Source organism: Populus nigra, chromosome 19 (assembly GCF_951802175.1).
Source record: "Populus nigra chromosome 19, ddPopNigr1.1, whole genome shotgun sequence".
Classification (NCBI taxonomy): domain Eukaryota; kingdom Viridiplantae; phylum Streptophyta; class Magnoliopsida; order Malpighiales; family Salicaceae; genus Populus; species Populus nigra.
In genome coordinates, this window is record NC_084870.1 from 6,439,180 (window position 1) to 6,457,658 (window position 18,479).

At 34.3% G+C, this 18,479-nt stretch overlaps 2 protein-coding genes across 4 annotated transcripts; both read right to left on the reverse strand.

Moving 5' to 3' along the window:
* Positions 1-211: 211 nt before the first annotated feature.
* On the reverse strand, positions 212-5,281 carry LOC133679263 (sulfite reductase [ferredoxin], chloroplastic-like). The gene is made up of 9 exons (XM_062101807.1): positions 4,953-5,281; positions 3,518-4,294; positions 3,128-3,424; positions 2,775-2,972; positions 1,770-1,904; positions 1,530-1,646; positions 1,262-1,420; positions 863-1,118; positions 212-608 (listed from the first exon to the last, which is right to left on the reverse strand). The coding sequence occupies exons 1-8, from the start codon at positions 5,133-5,135 to the stop codon at positions 912-914; spliced, it is 2,073 nt and encodes a 690-aa protein (XP_061957791.1). The 5' UTR covers positions 5,136-5,281; the 3' UTR covers positions 212-608; positions 863-911.
* Positions 5,282-10,748: 5,467 nt separating this feature from the next.
* On the reverse strand, positions 10,749-16,564 carry LOC133680238 (calcium-dependent protein kinase 8-like). 3 transcript variants are annotated; one of them, XR_009836277.1, is made up of 11 exons: positions 16,229-16,564; positions 15,224-15,791; positions 14,404-14,527; positions 14,116-14,259; positions 13,712-13,864; positions 13,506-13,621; positions 13,145-13,312; positions 12,781-13,011; positions 12,081-12,228; positions 11,485-11,574; positions 10,749-11,400 (listed from the first exon to the last, which is right to left on the reverse strand). XR_009836277.1 is itself a non-coding variant. In XM_062103048.1 (10 exons), exons 2-9 carry the CDS (start codon positions 15,740-15,742, stop codon positions 12,082-12,084), a joined length of 1,602 nt encoding a protein of 533 aa, XP_061959032.1. In that variant the 5' UTR covers positions 15,743-15,791; positions 16,229-16,564; the 3' UTR covers positions 10,749-11,574; position 12,081. The 3 variants fall into 3 exon arrangements, 2 of the variants coding, with proteins under 2 accessions (XP_061959032.1, XP_061959031.1); XM_062103048.1 differs by having other exon boundaries at positions 10,749-11,574; XM_062103047.1 differs by lacking the exons at positions 10,749-11,400; positions 11,485-11,574 and adding an exon at positions 11,750-11,977.
* Positions 16,565-18,479: the final 1,915 nt, after the last annotated feature.

Below are 18,479 nucleotides of genomic sequence, written 5' to 3' on the forward strand. Positions count from 1 at the left end.
TACAATTTTATGGAAAAAACAAGAATACACCCCTTCGTGATTCAAATTAACGAGCAACAAATTAATAACCATGAGGAGTAACCACAAAAATACCTAAGAGACTGCCTTTTGTATTCCCCCTTTCCTTTTGGGTAAAATACATCAATGGCGACACCCTGGAAAGGTGAAATGGGGATTTTAGTAAAACATGTACCACCACTAAATAAAAATCTGTTCCAAAATTATCGCAGCAATTTTCCATTTTTTTCTGAAACTGAACTAGTTGCCTTAAGATGCCACCTTTGGAGGTTAAGCTTCAATTTCCAGATGCAGTTTACTATGAACTAAGAAGGAATATGACTACCTAAGAACCTCAATTGTGCAGGATTTCAACACGCTATCCAGCCGATCCCATTTGAAAAACATGAAAAATGGGAACATCAAAAACTCGAAAATTCCAAATCAGGACCAAGTCAAGTTAGTTGTACATCTGCGAAAAGAATTCAGATGAAAATGCAGAAGCTGCCCATCAAGAATTGCTGGATGACAGAAAAACAGAGGTTTCCCGGGTTGCTTTTGCACTCAATTATCTAGGACCGGTACTGGTTGCATAATTCTTGGACAATAAACTGAAAAGAAAACATACTGATGATTACATGCATGGAAAAGAGATTTTGTTACAGGATAAATAAATGAAAAACACTCAGACAAATCTTGGCTTAATAGGATACAAGGCCTGGTTCATCAACAATATAAAATAAAGGTCTTGTAAGAACCTGAGCAAGCAAAATTGTGATACAAAAAGATTTGGAAACTTGCATTACAGCTGTTACCGACCAGTAACAGCACAGAGGGATAGAAAGAGAGATTGTTCCACATTCACCTCAAGCCATTTTGCCAGGTAAGAAGATTGCAGAAGATGTGTAGGAAACTCATTCCCCTTTCCCATTTTGCTGGGCAGAAGCATAATTGTGAATAATTTCCATGGCCAGCTGATGCGCAGTCTTATTCTGCAATTTTGCAAGTTCATCCATTTTTTCATATGTATCCTTATCAGTAAAAAGTCTCAGGTTGTATGTGGACCGTGTAGCCACCACACCATCCCATTTCTCAACCCAGTCTTGAAGAGTTTCAAATCCCTGATAAAAGAGATTGAAGTCGATATCTTTAGACTACTGGAAATTTTCAATAGGATTGGATAAAAATTCAACATGAAAAAGCTAACTTTTCCTCAAATGGGTTGAGAGATGATAACTTGCAAGGTAGTAATCTCTATACTCACCACTCGGTTTGTGAAGTCGCCAAATGATTCTTTGGATTGTCTTTTCCTTTTCCAATTATAAAACAGAGGTTCCAAAACCTTTTCAAGGTCATGAATCTTAACCTTATTCATGAAGGTTCTTGCTAATGAAGTTTGATTGGGTGTTCCCCCAAGCCAAAGCTGTTTAAAAACAACAAAAATGGTTCATTACGTTTTCCTTTAATTCTCATTTGTAATACTGAAACAAAACAAACAAAAAGAAGGGACATCAATTCAGTCCTTGGTATACCTGGTAGCTATTAGGGCCATCACCAACAAATCCAAGTTCAGCCATGTATGGTCTGGCACAGCCATTGGGACAGCCAGTTGCCCTTATTACCACAGATTCATTGTATTTGAGACCAACCTGAAATCACAAAAGACTACCAGTAAATAGTCTTAATTTTCATTTGCATGCAATTGACAATTCACTACATTCATCTATCACAAGCTTGGTTCAATTCTGATGAACTCATTTGAACGAACACACCTTCTCGAATACAGCTCTAATACGTTTGAGGATGTCAGGTATTCCCCGTTCAGCTTCAGTTATTGCCAACGGGCACAGTGGTAAAGCTGGACATGCCATTGCAGTCAAATTGAGGGGGTCTACATACTTGGGTTGCTGTCCATGACCAATATTAATCAAAACCAGAACAATTGAGAAAAATGAAACAAAACCAGCAAGCAAAACAAAGACCTAGCAAACCGAATAAGCACTATAATAACCCCCAGAAATTCATCATTTGCCAACTGAACAGAAGAATCATTCAGACAGTAGTCGAAAGGCATGAAACAAGAAACAGAGATGCTAAGTGGGTCCTTCTGACATACTATACAAGAATGTTAAAGATTTTGAATGTCAATTACCATTGAAAGGTTTACCAGAAAGGTCGACTGTTTAACATGATAAGTGATTACATCCATAACATTAAATACAAATTCTGAAAAGGTGTCCACTGATAAATTAATAACTTGAGTGACTACAAAGACAATCCTTACCGAACCTAATTATTAAATTGATAAAGGCAGCATAAGATTTCAAAAGATGTCCTTTGCTCTGTGGTTTTATAGGAAAAATAGATGACTAACAGGGAACAAAGATTCAGATCTTGCAATATTGTGGCATTTATAACAGTTTGACTGCACATCACATTTGCAATTGTGTGTTAATGCCATCTAAATCTTAATGGAACCATCTGACAAGACCTACCCAATTACTGCCCTGTATGAAATCCTTTCTTTCATATATGAAACCAGGAAATCAAATCCTTTCTTTAGCTCACAAACAGTTTCATGATTAATCCATTTCCATGATTCACTAGGAACTAAGGAATTCAGTTATACAAATCCTAACACCAAGTCTCAAGGAACAGGAAAAAAAATGATATATGCCTACTCATATTAATCAATGGACTTAACTCTGGGAAAATTTCACAGTTATGGAATACCCGGACAGAAGATAATGTGAACACCAAAAGTGAAAAAACCTTACCAGTAAACCAGCCTGTGCAAGAGCAGTCGTGATTGGGCGCTTCCATGCTTTGCGAATACCACACAAGATGATGTTCTGGTTTGGTGTGAGACGTACATCCAAATTGTACTTTTCTATTATTTCCCTTAATGTCGCCTTCATTTTCCCCCCAATACGACCACTATCAACATGGAGCCCACAAAACAAGCCACCATCACCCTGCCAAGAATTTTCAATCTATCAGTAAGCAGAAGGTAAAATTCAAGAAGCAAATAAGGTACAGATAAGAAAATGTTTGATCCTAAGCAGAATAGCCAAAACATTGTAATGTGGTGAGACAGAACCAAAGTTTACACTTGTAAATTAGGGATAACCTGCTCGTGCCATCCCAAGTAACTTTTAAATTCCCACTCAGGCAACTCACGGGAAGGCTCAAATTTCTTCCCATAATATTGCTCCACAACACTTCTAAACTTCTCAATTCCCCAGGAGCTTATCAAATATTTCATTCTACTGTATTTACGATCATCTCTCCTCCCATTTTCTCGTTGAGTGACAACAATAGCTTTCACTGCACATAGAATGTCTTCTTTTGGTACATAACCCAATGGTTCTGCCAACCGAGGAAAAGTGGTCTCTAGCCTATGAGTTCTTCCCATACCACCACCAACCTGCATCACATCAGAAATTGTAAGAAACAAAAAGCTGTAGGCAATTAAGAAGAAAAAAGAGGAATGTTTCAGTATATGTTAATCTAATCTTACAAATAAATTAAACCCCTGAGGTTCCCCATCAGCATCAGTAACAACAACCACACCAACGTCATTTGTGAGAAGGTCCACAGAGTTGTCTGTTGGCACAGTGACTGCGATTTTGAACTTCCTAGGCAAGAATTGAGTTCCATAGATGGGCTCCGGTGAATCAGGAAAATTGGTTCCATGAGAATTGTCATTGCGGGCCTTCACTACCTCTGGAGGTTCTGCCGACATTATTTTCTCTCCATCCACCCACATATCATAGTAGAAACCAGACTGGGGAGTTAGAAGTGCAGCAATATTATCAGCGGTTTGCTGTGCAAATTGGTAATCTTTTCTTGCAAATGGAGCAGCAGGGGCCAAAACATTCCTGTTAAGATCACCGCATGCACCAAGAGTTGAACCCATGCTATGGATAATGCTGCTCATCACAGTCTTGAGGTTCTTCTTTAGAACACCGTGGAGCTGAAATGTTTGCCTGGTTGTCAATCGAAGTGTTCCGATTCCAAACTGATCAGCAAGATCATCCATGGTCAAGTACAATTTGTTCGGGACTTTCCCACATGGATTCTTTGTACGAAGCATAAAAGAGTAAGATCTTGCCCCTCGTTCATCTCTGTTATACTGCTGATAGCTCCCATGGAACTTGATTATTTGTGTAGCAGACTCGTTAATGTTCGGGGCATCTGTGAGCAACTCCTCATTAAGAGGGTACCTGATAAAATTGCTGTGTTCTTTGATTATCTCAACCTTGCTACGCTTAGTTTCAGTCTCTGGCTTTACTGGCTGCCCACAAAAATTGTGCAAGTTATAAAACATGAAAACTAAACTAGACAAACTCTATCACTAATAATCAACATCGAGGTTATTCTTATCAAGAAATTGCCTTTGCAGCCTAGCCTTACAAGTCTTTATTGTTCCAAAATAAATATAAAATGTTAACATTCATTAACGAACTCAATCTAATTAAGTTAAATCAGAAGCATTTCAATTTCCTTGGTTCTAGACACCTTTCTTATTCTCCCAAATCTACGCAGCACAGCACATTTAATAAGAAATTCAACAATCATGAAACAATTCTGAGTACCACTTTTATTTATTTTTTAAAGAAAAGTCATATAGAACAGACACCAGATTGAAATAAAAGAAATAATACCACCCTTTACTTTTGACGTTATTTCTTTCCCCTGCATCCAAACAGAGCACGAGATTCATAAAAGCAGCTTTTGATAAAAAAAAATTAAAAAAAACAAACAAACAAACTCAATCCAAAAACAAATCAAAACTGATATGCCTGTGCTAATAATTAAATAAGCTTTCTTTTCTCGCATTTCCCTCTTTAGCCTTCCAAAACAGAGAACAAATCCAAACACAAAAGAAAACAACTTCGGAAACTCAAAGCAGGGAGAGAGGAGGAGAGATTGATTGATTGACGTAATCTAACCGTGGAGACAGCTCTGATAAGCGGATTAGGTCTAGCAATTGAAACTGAAAACAAATTGACATGTCTACTACTCAAACCAACTGAATTCCTACTCCTCAATCCACCAAAACTCCCTATCTGAATCTTCTTCCCTTCCTTCAACACTGCACTATGAGCTGCACCATACGACGTCGCCGTCGTCATCCTCCTATCTCTCTTATCTCAAACAAAAAACCTAAACCCTGGATAACAAAAAAAACAAGTAGCAGAGAAGCAGAGAGATTGATAATTTGTGGAGACTGGTGAGTAGTGTAGATAGATCAAGCTGACAGCGAAAGCCTTAAATTAAAACTGTGAAGGGTTATTTTATTTTGTTTTTCTTGTTTTTTAACTCTATCTACTATTTGCTATCGTGCGCTGTCACGTGCGTGACACGAGTGTTTTTTTAACTGGTGACTCTGACGTATCCCCACGAGCTTCTAGTCCACGCTCTGTCAGCTGTGCGGGGAATTGCTGTTAAAGGCCCGAGAGGTGTGGTCAGGAGCGCGTGGGAGTGTAAGAGACAGACATGCAGCAAAACCAAAGTTGGATTTTGTGGTGCATTGAACGTGGACGGGATTAGGTTGGTTTCGTGCTAATAATAAAAATATATAGTCAATTTTAGATGCTAAAATATAGCAAGAAAAACTCCTATAATAAGCAAAAGAGAATCGCAGCCATCCTTTTGAAACTCGGACGACTCGTAGCTGAACAGAGCTGAATTAAAAAAAAAAATAGAAAAAGTTATGATTAGTATGATTTGGCCGGCTTGGTAATCCGGTTGACTCGAAAAAATCTAATTAAAAATCTGGTTGCAACTCATTAATTTTTATTTTTTTACTAAAATAATATCATTTAAAAAAAATTTAAATAAAAATTGATCCGGTCAAAACTCGAGTCTTGAACCAGACTAGCCAACAAACCGGATTTAAAACTATGATCAAAGCTGAGCAACTTAAATAAATTTCAATAACAACATCCTAGTATTATTATCCCATTAAAATAAATTTAATGACTCCAATAAATATTAGAAGCGATAATAAGAATGGATCATATATATTGTTATTGGTGACTTTTAATGATATTATTAATTTTATTTCGTTTAAAATTTTTTAATAATATAAAAAATATAATTATAAAAGTTTTATTGATATCTTTAAGTCTCAATTTTATTTTATTTTAGTGGAGTTTATGCAGTCCATTTGTATGTATTTTTTAAGAAATTGAGCTCGCGACATTTAAAATAATAGTAGTGCGGGTTATGATTTTTATAAAACCATGCTGTTTTCTAAAAATATAATTCTATGGTTTGCTCAAACAAAAATAGGAAAGGTAAAATATCCGTTAGTAAAATAAATATTCAGATGTATTTTAATTATGAAAAATATTTTAAGCAAATGACATGGAAGGAAATTTTATAAGTATTTTTTTTTCCTTGTCAGCGTCCTTGTTTTGTTGTCGAGATCTGTTTTAAAATAGAAGTTATTTTTTAAAGTATATTTTATTTGAAATGTATTAAAATAATATTTTTATTTTTATTTTTTAAATTTTATTTTTGATATCAGCATATTAAAACGATAAAAAATTAAAAAATTAATTTAAAATAAAAATAATTAAAATTTTAATTAAAAAAACAAGTTAAAACTCGATTACAAAGGAGGACTTTAACCTTGGCCAGCATACCTGAACTCCTTTTACCAGCAATTATGCATTGTTCCTCATTTGCACTTCCGTTTCGCTTATATATATATTTTTTACTATCTTTATGAGTTGTTGCATCTGCAGCATCTTCTCTTTCGGGCTTAGAGTAAAAGATAAATAAACATCGCCTTTAAAAATATATATATATGAGAGAAACTCTTAAATCTGGTTTTATTTTTAAAATTTGTAACTTGTTAAATTTTAAATTTAGGTTTGATAAAAAAATTTAATTTCCAACTAATTTAATTTTTAAAAATGAGATCGTGAAAAAAAATCAATAAAAAAAACTTGAAAAAACAAAGAATATAGCAACAAAAACAATGAGCATACAATTTGATAGAAAAAACTCACAGGGTATGAAATTGTAAAAAATCAACTTTAAAAATTATCCCCAATAAAACAAATATCAATAAAAAAAATAATGATGAATTAAAAAATATTTATAATTTGATAAATTATTTATAGATTAAAGGATCACAAGGGCTTAAATTGAAAAAAATTTATAATTTTATAGATTATTCAGAATTAAAAAGATTGTGAACAAAAAGACATGAACCAAATATAAAAGAAACATAAATAAGAGGGGTTGTTTTTAATTTTTGAAGGTGTTTGACGTTGAATTCGAGGTGGGGAGAGAAAAAAAATGAGAGATAAAAATAATCATTAGTGTCAAAACCAATGCATTTTAGAGGCACATATCACCTCAATAAATCAGGATCGTCGAGACCTTTCCAATATTGTCTTGGAAAGCGATGTTTGGAGGTTGAATAGCTCTGCACGTGCCACCCAAATAATGAGGGGTTGTCCACACGCTACATACATGCCAACAGTTTTTTTAATAATATTTAATATATATTAATTACAATAATCCTCTTGAGTAACCTTTAAATTTACAATAAAATCAATGTAAAATGATTAAAAAAACATTTGTGAGAGAAGTCATGTTGATTTTATCTTTAATGACATCAAAATAATTACACTATTTTAGAAAGAAAAAAAAAACAAAAACACCTCCTAATGATAGGTGTCATAATCTATTTTTTAAATAAATAATAAAAAAATATATATATAATTGAAAATGAGGTTAAGACAACACAAATTCGAAGTTTAGGGATGAAATTATCAAATTTGAAAGTGAATTGGTTAGAAATTAAAGAATTAATAAGTTTGAGAATTTAATTAAAATTTGAATTACTTTAATTAATGAAATCAAGAGGTTAATTGAAGAATTAATAAGTTTGTAAAATTAATTAAACTTTGATTTAATTAATTAATTAAATTTAGGGATTTAATTGAAATTAATCCAAGGGGCAAAATTAAATTTTTTTGATTAAGGGACCCAATTGATACATTGCAAAACATCAGGGACCAAACTACAATTTGTCAATGCCAAATGACGCCGTTTTGGATCTTACAGTTCATCATCTGTTTGCCGAAGACCAGTTCAACAGGGGAAAATTCAGCAATCACGGCCACGATGCTGTTTCTGAAGCCCACGATCTCTCGCCTCCAGGATGCCCGCCATTTGTGAAGGCAGGGGCACAAGACCTTCTCTGGCTTTATAAAAGCCAGAGAAAGGCCTCGGTGAAAAGGGGGACGAGCGGGAGAAGCAGGAGGAAGAGACGGAGAAACAGAACCGGGACAAAAGAAAAAAAAAACGGAGGAGACGAACGAGCAGGAGACCGAGAGAGAGGGGACTGAAAACACAGAAGAACAAGGGGGAAGAGGAGAACAGTGGGAACGAACACAACAGGGCAGAGAACGAAAATAAACCCAGAAAAAGGAACAAGACAGAAGAGGACCAGAGGAGCAGAAGACAGGGACGAGCAAAATACAAAAAGGGAAGAAAAACGAAAACACAGAGACAAGGGGCAACCCAGGAGACACACAGACTAAAAAAACAGAACAAAAAAGACGAGAGAAGAAGAAACAGAGGGCAGGGAAGCAAAAGTAGAAGGAGGAATTCCAGTTTCCTAGCAACGAGCGCCTTCACTGATCTTCGCCCAAACGCTAACACTCCAGCAGAGAAATCTGCGGCACGGTAAGCTTTCTCTTCCTTTCCATTCTTTTTGAATATTGAGTGCATTTAGCACTGTGCGAAGGTAATTAATTACCTTCGCACTGTGCCCATGCAGAACTTTGCCCAGCCGGATCACTGGCTTGGGCAGTGATAGGGCCGGGCTGGGTGGGTCTAGCCCAGCCCATATAAGTTGAGCTGGACCCAACTCTAAAAAATAAAAAAATAAAAAATATGTGTATATATAAAAATAATACATAAATTTATTTTATTGATTTATTCAGTAACGCCAGAGTTAGGAATAAAAATACTGATTTAATTTTTTTTTAAAAATTATTTAATTATATAAAAATAAAAAAAATATGTGTATACTTAAAAATAAATTTATTTTTATTTATTTATTCACTGATATTAGAGTTAAGAGTAAAAAAATATTGATTTATATTTATTTTATTTTTATAACTATGTAATATTTTCCAACGCTAGAGTTGAAAGTATTCGTAGTTAAATAATTAATAAAGTAAAGACTATGATTGAAATGATATTTTAACAAGTTTCAATTAGTTTCATCAAATAATATAAGGTAGATCAATTTTTTAGTGTTTTTTCATATTAAAGTAACTTAACTGTGCTTCAAATACAAAATAAGAACTAAAAAGGCATATAAGAGCTTTTGATTTATTCTAGTTTTCAGTTTCATTCCTTATTATATTATTTCATTTAGTTTTTATAACATATTTATTTGATCTTTGACGCCATTACACGTAATAATATCAATTAGAATAATATCACCGACTTACTCAGTGCTTGAGATTTTTGAAATAAATTTTTTGATAAAATTAGTATTATTAGATATAACATAAATTCTTGCAGTATTATTTTTTTCATTTCCGTAATTTCGTTAGAAATTAAGGTTAAAGTCAAGATGAGCTTAAAAGAGGAACGTGGCATGTTCTGAATGGTCAAAATCTTGATAAAGTTTGACCTTGGTCATTAACTTTAAAAGAAAATGGTAGAGAAATTGAATGGAAGAATTAACTTTGTCCTATAATTCAAATCTCATGCATTCTAACTTTTTTACAGCTACAAGGTTTAATGTGATAAAAATTGAAATAACGGGGACTGCCATTAAACAGACGTGATAGTTTTTACCCGAGAACATCCATAAAATCTAATTTGGAAACGTCATGTTTTTAAATTATTTTATTTAAAATTAATTTTTTTATGTTTTTAATTATTTTAACGTACTGATGTAAAAAATAATTTTTTTAAAAATAAAAAAATATTATTTTGATATATTTTTAAGAAAAAAATATTTTAAAAAGCAATCATTACCACACTTTCAAGCACCCCATTATAATAATGTTTTTGAAGATAATGTTGGGGTCCTTAGGGATTGATTATTTAAAGAGGGTGTTCGAGAGTTTGATAATTTATACTTTTTGATGTTTTTTAAATACATGTTTAATGTTAAAAAGTATTAAATTGATGCTTTATTTTTTATGGGTTACTATAGTTTTGAAGTGTTATTTTATGTTGACAAAAAAATACACTAAAATATTTGTAATTTCAGTTTTATCTTCAAAACATCAATTTTATCTTCCTTTTTTTATATAAATTTCTTATCAAGGATTCTCATCCTTTTTAAAAGAATTCTCATGTGTATTTTCACCCGTAGTATACTCTCTTTTTTTAAATAGCATAATTTTATAAAAAAATATAATATTTTTTATTAAGTATTCTAAAAGAGTTATAATTAAAGAGTAAAATAGTTTGGTGCAAGATGATACTATCATAGTAGCTTGGGGTATATTTGATGCTTGCCTTGATATTAATTGAATAATACCAAATATTAAGAAAACATGACAACGAAAAACTCTAAAAATAAACATAGATTTGTTGGATTATGATCTTAAAATGGAATTTAATTATAGGTTTCATTAATCCAACGCTTCCGTTAATCATTCAATCCAATAATCTATGTATATTATTGAATCTTGTTCTTGTCATATTTTTTTTTATATTTAGCAATACTTTTATAAAATATAAAAATCAAAAGAGAAAAAAGAAGTTCTAAAGCAATGGAAAAATTACTAAACAACACTTATACACGTGTCATCTCATTAACGGTGAAAAGTTATGAATGAGTTGATACATCCAACTCTACCTCACAGTTTCTCACGTTAAAAAGAAGAAGAAGAAGAAGAAGAGCTAGAACCAAGCCACGTGGCAGAGCAACAAGATTTCCCTCGCTTTCATCGAAGAAATGAGAAGAATGTAAAGGTTTTAGAAACTCTTGAATGTAAAAGAGGTTGTTCTGGCAATGGATCTGCAAAGCTGGATTTATAATCCATTTACCATAAAATCTCAGGTCAAGCTCGGTCTTCCTTGTTTTGGCTGATGTATCCAGTGGCTCAAGTGAAATCTTGATAACCTGGATTTATCTAGGAGCTCAATGGGTGGGAATCTTGAAATCCTTACTGCAGTGACTCAAGTGAACCGGGCTGTGTGTTCTTAAGACTTTGTTCTTGATTTGAGTTTGGAAGCTTCGCATGTAATGTGCTGGGCAACACCTTTTTGGTATTCAGCACCTTGCTGAATTTGTAAATCACATGGTGTACGGTTTCCAGATATATCTCGAGACAAGGACAATGCCTGTAAAGTTTCGGGTTCAAGCATCTGGTTAATCAGGACGGGGTGGTGGAGTATAGCCTACATATTCCACAAGAATTGATTGAGAACCAGGGCAAACAGGGCAGAGCACGAACAGGGATCATAAGGATGCTGATACAAAACCTGTGAACTCGTTCAGGCGTTACTCTTATTCGAGGAAAAGTTTAGGCGATCACAAAGTAAAGATGCAACATCTTATCCTCCCAACTTCTGCTGAAAATAGAAACCATGCTTTGGGCTCAATAAGATTTTGATACCGCCACTAAGGAGAGATTAGGCAAAATAAACAAACCAAATCTCAACTTTCTTAGTCCAAATATGATACTCATCCAACAAACACAACCACAAAAACAAAAACAAAAAACAAACAAAAGAAAAGCAAAGAAAAGGAGGACAAAAAGACATCCACGTAATAATCGAAAGTGGTCGTTTCTGACATGAACAGGACATGCAAGCCTAATTGATGATGGCATATTTACAAACACATGTTGCGGTCCATCCTTGCCAACCTTTCTCTACCATTTTGTGTGCCTCTTCTCATGCAACTATCCCCCACGACAAACAAATTCTGAACATATCAAGGACACTACGACTATTCCTACCTATTCAAAAGGCCCTAAGAAATAAAACAAGAAAAAAATAAGGTGAGAACAACTTCAGAGACCAAACAATAATGGCTGGTTTTTTCTCCACTGACTGAGCTTTTGGAGTTGTCTAACCTCAAGTGGCTGCCTGCAATGATCCATCCCTCCTTAAAGTTACGCTCAGATTGTTAAATCTTTCCCGTGAATATTGCCTTGAGGCTTTTCTCCAGTCTGTACCAGCCTTCATCATCGTGGCAAACTCCTCATAACTTATGCGCCCATCCTGCAGGGTCGAATTAAAATGAGGTTATCCTTCCCAATTTAGCAACAATCATAGGATGATAAGAGATGTCACAAAACTCAGAAACATTCTGAGTGTTATACACAATAGTGATATCAAGAGACAAACATCAGTAACCAATTCTGTCATTCTCATTCTATCATCCACAGCAGAGAGGGAAAAGCATTCACATCATCATATGGAGTCAAGCTGAAGGGAGAGACACGTGTGATATGCATATGTTTACACCAAGCAAAGGCAATCAGCCTGAGAAGGTCCAACAGTGAATCATGATTTGAGGAAGAGAGACACGGTGAGTATTGATAATAAAACAAGCTGCTCTATTGCTCTTAACATGGAAAACTTTCATCACACACAATCTTGGTGAAAAATGCATCATAATTTACCAATGGCATTTCCAGGCAACAGAATGAGACGAGCAAACTAACAAGAAGCATACTGCAAACTGACGGCTTCAGGACTGAGAAAGCCCTGAAGGCTCGTTTTTGTAATTAATTTACATCTATATACAATAAATACATAAATAACGCTAACCTTGTCTGTGTCGACATCATGCATAATGGCATTGATAACATCCTCGTTATTGGTGTCAACATCATCATTCAAGGATTCTCGCAACTCTTCGATCTCAATGTAACCGCTCTGGTTTTGATCAAAAAATGCAAAAGCTTTATGCAGGTGTTCGTCATTGCCCATTTTTTTAATGTGAACTGAAATTGCAACAAACTCTCCATAATTTAGAGCTCCATCACCATCAACATCAGCCTGTAAAATCCATAGAAAATTCAAGGGGCAAATTTGCATGAATCTCATTACGATATTCTACTGGTAAAACAGAATCTATCCTTTTCCCTCTCAGAAAGGAAATATTTTCTGCCACTATGGCAAATATGCTTACAGCTTCCATAAGGATTCGAAGATCTGCATCAGCAATATTTTGGCCAAGCTTTTGTAACCCAACCCTAAGCTCCTCAAGGTTAATGCTGCCTCTTTTGCCAGTGTCCATCATATCAAAGGCCTCCTTTATGCCAGCTACTTCCTCCACCGACAAGTGTTCAGCTATCACCTGCAGATGGACAGCTCAAAATGTCACTCCTTTTTATTTTGCGAAGAGGAATAGAGGATGCAGGATTGTTGGGGATGGAGGAATTGTATAGATGTGCACCGCACAGCCGTAATTTAGTGAATAATATTAGTTCCCATGGAAAAAGTTTTCATCATAATCAAAGCTAAATAGCAAACAAATTAAGAATCATTACCCTCAGGGCTCTTTTCTTGAGCTTATTCATCACAGAAAACTGTTTGAGTCTTGCTCTCACAGTCTCACCGAGTGGGACATTTGGAGCCTTCTTTGCATTTTGTATCCAAGGATGCTCTGCAAACAAAAGGCCAGTATAAATTTGCACGTTAACATATAAGCATGCAACTAGATAGCAGACATTGGATTAATAGAAGAAAGAACTACCGAGCACTTGCTGAGCAGTAAGCCTTAGCTTAGGATCAGGATTAAGCATTTTCTTCACAAGATCCTTCGCATTATCAGAAACTCTAGGCCAAGGATCCCTCTTGAAATCAATGAAAGAGCGAATAATTGCCTGCGCTACCCCTTGCTCAGTTTCTGCATGACCAAGAAAATAAATTCTCTGAGAAGACGATTTTAAAAACAAGGAGCTGAAACCGCATGCAGATAACTTTCATGCCCTTTAGGATCATAACAGAAAAAGGGTGAGAATCCACAATGGTTCCATGGGCTAATTAGCTTTCTTTAATAATTTTTTATCCATCTTAAATTAAAGACCATAAAACCATCCAGAAACACTCATTGAACAAACAAGAAAGATAATTAGACAATCAAATCAGGAAAACAACCTGCCCAGAAAGGAGGGACACCACAAAGTAATATATAAAGAATGACTCCAGCACTCCAGACATCAACTTCAGGGCCATAGTTGCGCTTTAGAATCTCTGGAGCCATGTAATAAGGACTTCCAACTATCTCATTAAATCTCTCACCTGTAGAGAAGAAAAGGAATCTTCAGACAGAATAGCAGATGTAAGAATGACATAGATCATGGCTGATGCTTAATTTCAAGAAATATTAACAAAATGCCATTTAATATGCTGAGGGAGGCAACTGGCTCTGATACAATGCAATACCAGGTTTGAAGAAGACTGACAATCCAAAATCAATTGCCTTCAACACAGCGGTTTCCTTCTTATTTGCAAATAGGAAGTTCTCTGGTTTGAGATCTCGATGCATGACTCCATGCTCATGGCACATCTACAGAGCAAATGCATGCAAAAGAAAATCCAATTATTTCAAATGACAAAAGGCTTGAATATGAAGCACCATCAGCCAATAATGGAGAACTTATGAAAATCATTTGAAGTAATTAAACCAAATAACTAAATGATATGATGCTTTCTTGAAACTTCTGTTACTGCAAATACAATGCAGAAATAGAAAATTCCAATTGTAAATGATCCTGTATTCATAAACATCTAAAAGCTGGCAGGCTAAAACAATAAATTTATAGAAAATGGAAAAAGAAAAGGAAGTAAATAAAGAAACCTAAGAGTTTACATATCCTATCAAAAGGATTGAAATGCAAATCAAAATGGAAAAGACACTGGCTATCCGGGAACTTTAATATTAACTCGTTTGTGGTAAAGTATTGATGAAATCAACTGGTTTCCATGTTAAGCCATTATCAGCATAAGGAAGCATATCTTAAAATGGGTATTTTAAGCCTAATGAAGAAGAAGGGTAAAAATTAACAACAGTACACACCAAACATCAAACTACCAAGGGATCCATCATCACCATCATTTTAATTCAAAAGACTATCAGGAAAATCCTTAGCCCCATCAAGCTCGAGATGGTAGCATCATCTCATACTGAAAATCTATAACAAAGCAATAAACTATACTTGCAACAAACCAACCAAAAGAAATAGGACACAATCAGAACACCAACCTGAACAACTTCCACAATAGTTCGCATAACTGCAGCAGCTGCTCTTTCTGTGTAATGCCCCCTCGCTACAATCCTATCAAACAACTCTCCTCCCTCACACAATTCCATCACAATGTGCACAGCAGTATCATCCTCATAACTAGCCTTTAAGGTCACGATATTTGGATGAGCAGGCAAATGCTTCATTATCTCCACCTCCCTCCTCACGTCATCAATATCCACAGCAGTCCTCAGCTTCTTCTTTGATATGGACTTGCAGGCAAACTTGTCACCAGAGTTTACGTCGGTGCACAAATATGTAATACCAAACTCACCACGGCCAAGCTCACGACCCAGATCATAATGCGCTAAAATATCCCTGCCAGTGGGTTCTTTCAGGACCCAAAGCTTGTCTACATCTCCGGATCCATTGGTTACAGCATAACTATCACCAAAGAATGGATTTTGCTTCTTCTTTTTACCTTTGACTTTCTTCTCGGAGGAAGAAGCCCCGGAAGGGGTAAAACAGCAATTACCCATGGATCAAGATCTCTATCTCAAACTTTCAATTTTTCCAAAAAATGACGATCTGTAAAGATTTCAAGAATACCCAGTAAAGCAAAACAAAAGGTTAACGTTTTTATATCCGTCTGCAGCAAACACAAGTAACAAAATCACAGTATAAACATTATTTTGCTTCTAAGAAAAAAAAGGCAATATTTTTTAAGGAATAAAAAACTCCATGAAAGTCTGAACCTTTTGGTACAAATATTTGAATCTGAAAGAAACCCAGAAACAAAATTGAGAACAAATTTATGTTCGACACAGAGAAAAGCAGATTCAGGCAGCAAGTATTCACGAAAGACTACCTAATATGGCATACACCAAATTTAGTAATAAAATAAGCAAACACATCTGCATGGCATAACATAATTACCAGAAGAAATCAAGAAACCACAAAAATAAAGAAAATTTACAGCACAAAATAGTGAAATGTTAGATTACAAAAGTGGGAGAAAAAACCACCTTGAAATGCTGTTGGTTTGGAGACTTGAAAGGAGAATCTGAAGAATATCCAGATGAGCTTGAATAGCTAATTAATTAAAAATTAATGCAAGAAAGAAATAATGTGAACAGGAAGACAAAAAGGTTTTAAACGTATGAAGGATGATAGAGAGACAGAGAGCGAGGAGCGTCAAGAAGCTCTTTTTGGTTTTTTTTTCCCTTTTTCTTTTTAATCTTGCAGAGACTATTCCTCTATCTAAATTTTCTCTCTTTCTCTGTCTTAACGTTGGATTCAACGAAGGCAGAGAAACAGCAACCCCCTTTTGCCTTTTCTTGCTTTTTCTATTACTATTAAAAAAATATGCCAACAAACCTCAGATACCCAGAAAACAAAACACCAACCTAAACTAAAGGATCTGTTTATATATATATAGTTTATTTCACAAAAATATTTTTTAATTAAAAATATATTAAAATAATATATTCTTTTATTTTTAACAGCATTATATCAAAATTATTAAAAAACCTTAAAAAATATACTAATTTAATATCTTAAAAGAAAAAACAATTTGAGAACTGTTTTAAAAACAGATCAAACACATTACTAATAAATAGAGAGTGGTGTTTTTACAGAGGTTTTTTTTTAAATTCTTGATATCAAAGCATTAAAATTTTAAAAAAATATTTGGAAAGCATAATTTTTTCAAGCAAAGCTAAAAAAACCTACTTTAAAAAACATATAAATTACATTTCCAAAAACAAGACCAAAAAGTTTGTAAAAATATATTTTTTAGTTCAACTTTTAATACTAGATAAATAAAACATTCTATAATTCTTGGCAGGATAAACTAATTTAGAATGTAATAATAATTGTTTAAAATAAATTTTTTATATTTTTCAATTATTTTGATATTTTAATGTTAAAAATCATTTTAAAAAAATTAAAAATTTTAATTTAATATATTTTTAAATAAAAAATACTTTAAATCACTGAGCTAGAAATAATTTTTTTTTAAAAAAGCACGTCTACATTAATCCAGAGCCATGTATTTGTTGTACTTTTAAAGTATGGAGTGACCAAATCATATTCAGAATCTGATTATGGGTCAAAATTCTGTAATCTACTTTGGATTTTTCTGCATTGTATCAACTTAGGATGTTACTGTTTATTTCCGAGGCCTGCATTGATAGAGACCTCTTGAACTTGAAGGTTACTTATCTTGTGTTTTTATGATTTCTTTTACTCTTCTAGTTCTGCCACGATCAGTCAATTTCATCGTCGTGATGTCTTTAATGGCACTCATTAATCTTTTTGTTTATTTTTAAAAAAATATATATTTTATTTTTTATTTTAAATTAATATTTTTAAATATTTTTATATTATTTTGATGTATTTATTTTAAAAAAATATCTGGCGGTGAGATTAGGTGCAGACGTAGACCCTACATTTTTTGGTGTTGAAGAAATAATGAGAGGCCATTGCTGGAAGCCTCTGTTCGAGCAACATTATCCTAACCTAAATGATTTCAATGGACAGCAAGCCACCCCTTCGTCTGTCCCTCTCATGCAATCGGCACAAAATGCCTGTCCGTCCAGCCATTCTTGGACTCTAGCTGTGAAATCCATTTTCAATGAGATTCACAGAGAATAATGCTAATATTGTTGAGAATACGGATTATATACGATCAATTAGCCCTTCTCTTGGTTGGTTCTCCTGTGGGTGACAGAGCTCATGCACCGAACAGACATGATGCAACGAGAAAAGGCTGCTGCTGCTGCACACTTCCTAACCAGGAGGTGTGCTCAAGAATGGTCCCTGTATGCCTGTTATCCTCACTTTTCAGCTACATGCCGATCGATTTCTTTACCCTTTTCCTTTTTCATGGACCCATTGATCATGCAAGACTTTCCAGGCTAGCTAAATGGTTTTAATCAGGGCATCCGTAGCAGCAAGCCATGAACCGGTGAAATAATATGCATGGATAATAAACAGAGTAATCAGAGCCCAACATTCTGCTCAGTAGATGCCGACAAAATATAAAAATAAAATACTGTGGCTTTTGACCACACTCGAAAGCTTAAAGATGTCTGCAGTAAAGCAGCTGGGATAGACTTGGTTCAGATTTAAATCAGCTAATACCTAAACATGGACCTTAATTTCTTCTCGGAATTAAGGACACCGTTGAGATTAGTAGTAAAGTATTCATCAAATGTAATTGACAAATGATATTTATTCTATCAGTGATTGCAAGTAATGTAACATGCTGCAGGG

Bases quoted from the DNA above. Each gene is read 5' to 3' on its own strand.
- LOC133679263 (XM_062101807.1), bottom strand. From the start codon at position 5,135: ATGACGACGGCGACGTCGTATGGTGCAGCTCATAGTGCAGTGTTGAAG. The intron at 4,295-4,952 runs GTTAGATTACGT...TTTTGTGGGCAG, and splicing joins TTATCAGAGCTGTCTCCACG to CCAGTAAAGCCAGAGACTGA. The intron at 1,905-2,774 runs GTAAGGTTTTTT...GGTCATGGACAG, and splicing joins TTGCACAGGCTGGTTTACTG to CAACCCAAGTATGTAGACCC.
- LOC133680238 (XM_062103048.1), bottom strand. From the start codon at position 15,742: ATGGGTAATTGCTGTTTTACCCCTTCCGGGGCTTCTTCCTCCGAGAAG. The intron at 13,622-13,711 runs GTAGTTCTTTCT...TTTTGTTTGCAG, and splicing joins TACTGCTCAGCAAGTGCTCG to AGCATCCTTGGATACAAAAT. The intron at 13,313-13,505 runs GTAATGATTCTT...GTCCATCTGCAG, and splicing joins TCAAGAAAAGAGCCCTGAGG to GTGATAGCTGAACACTTGTC.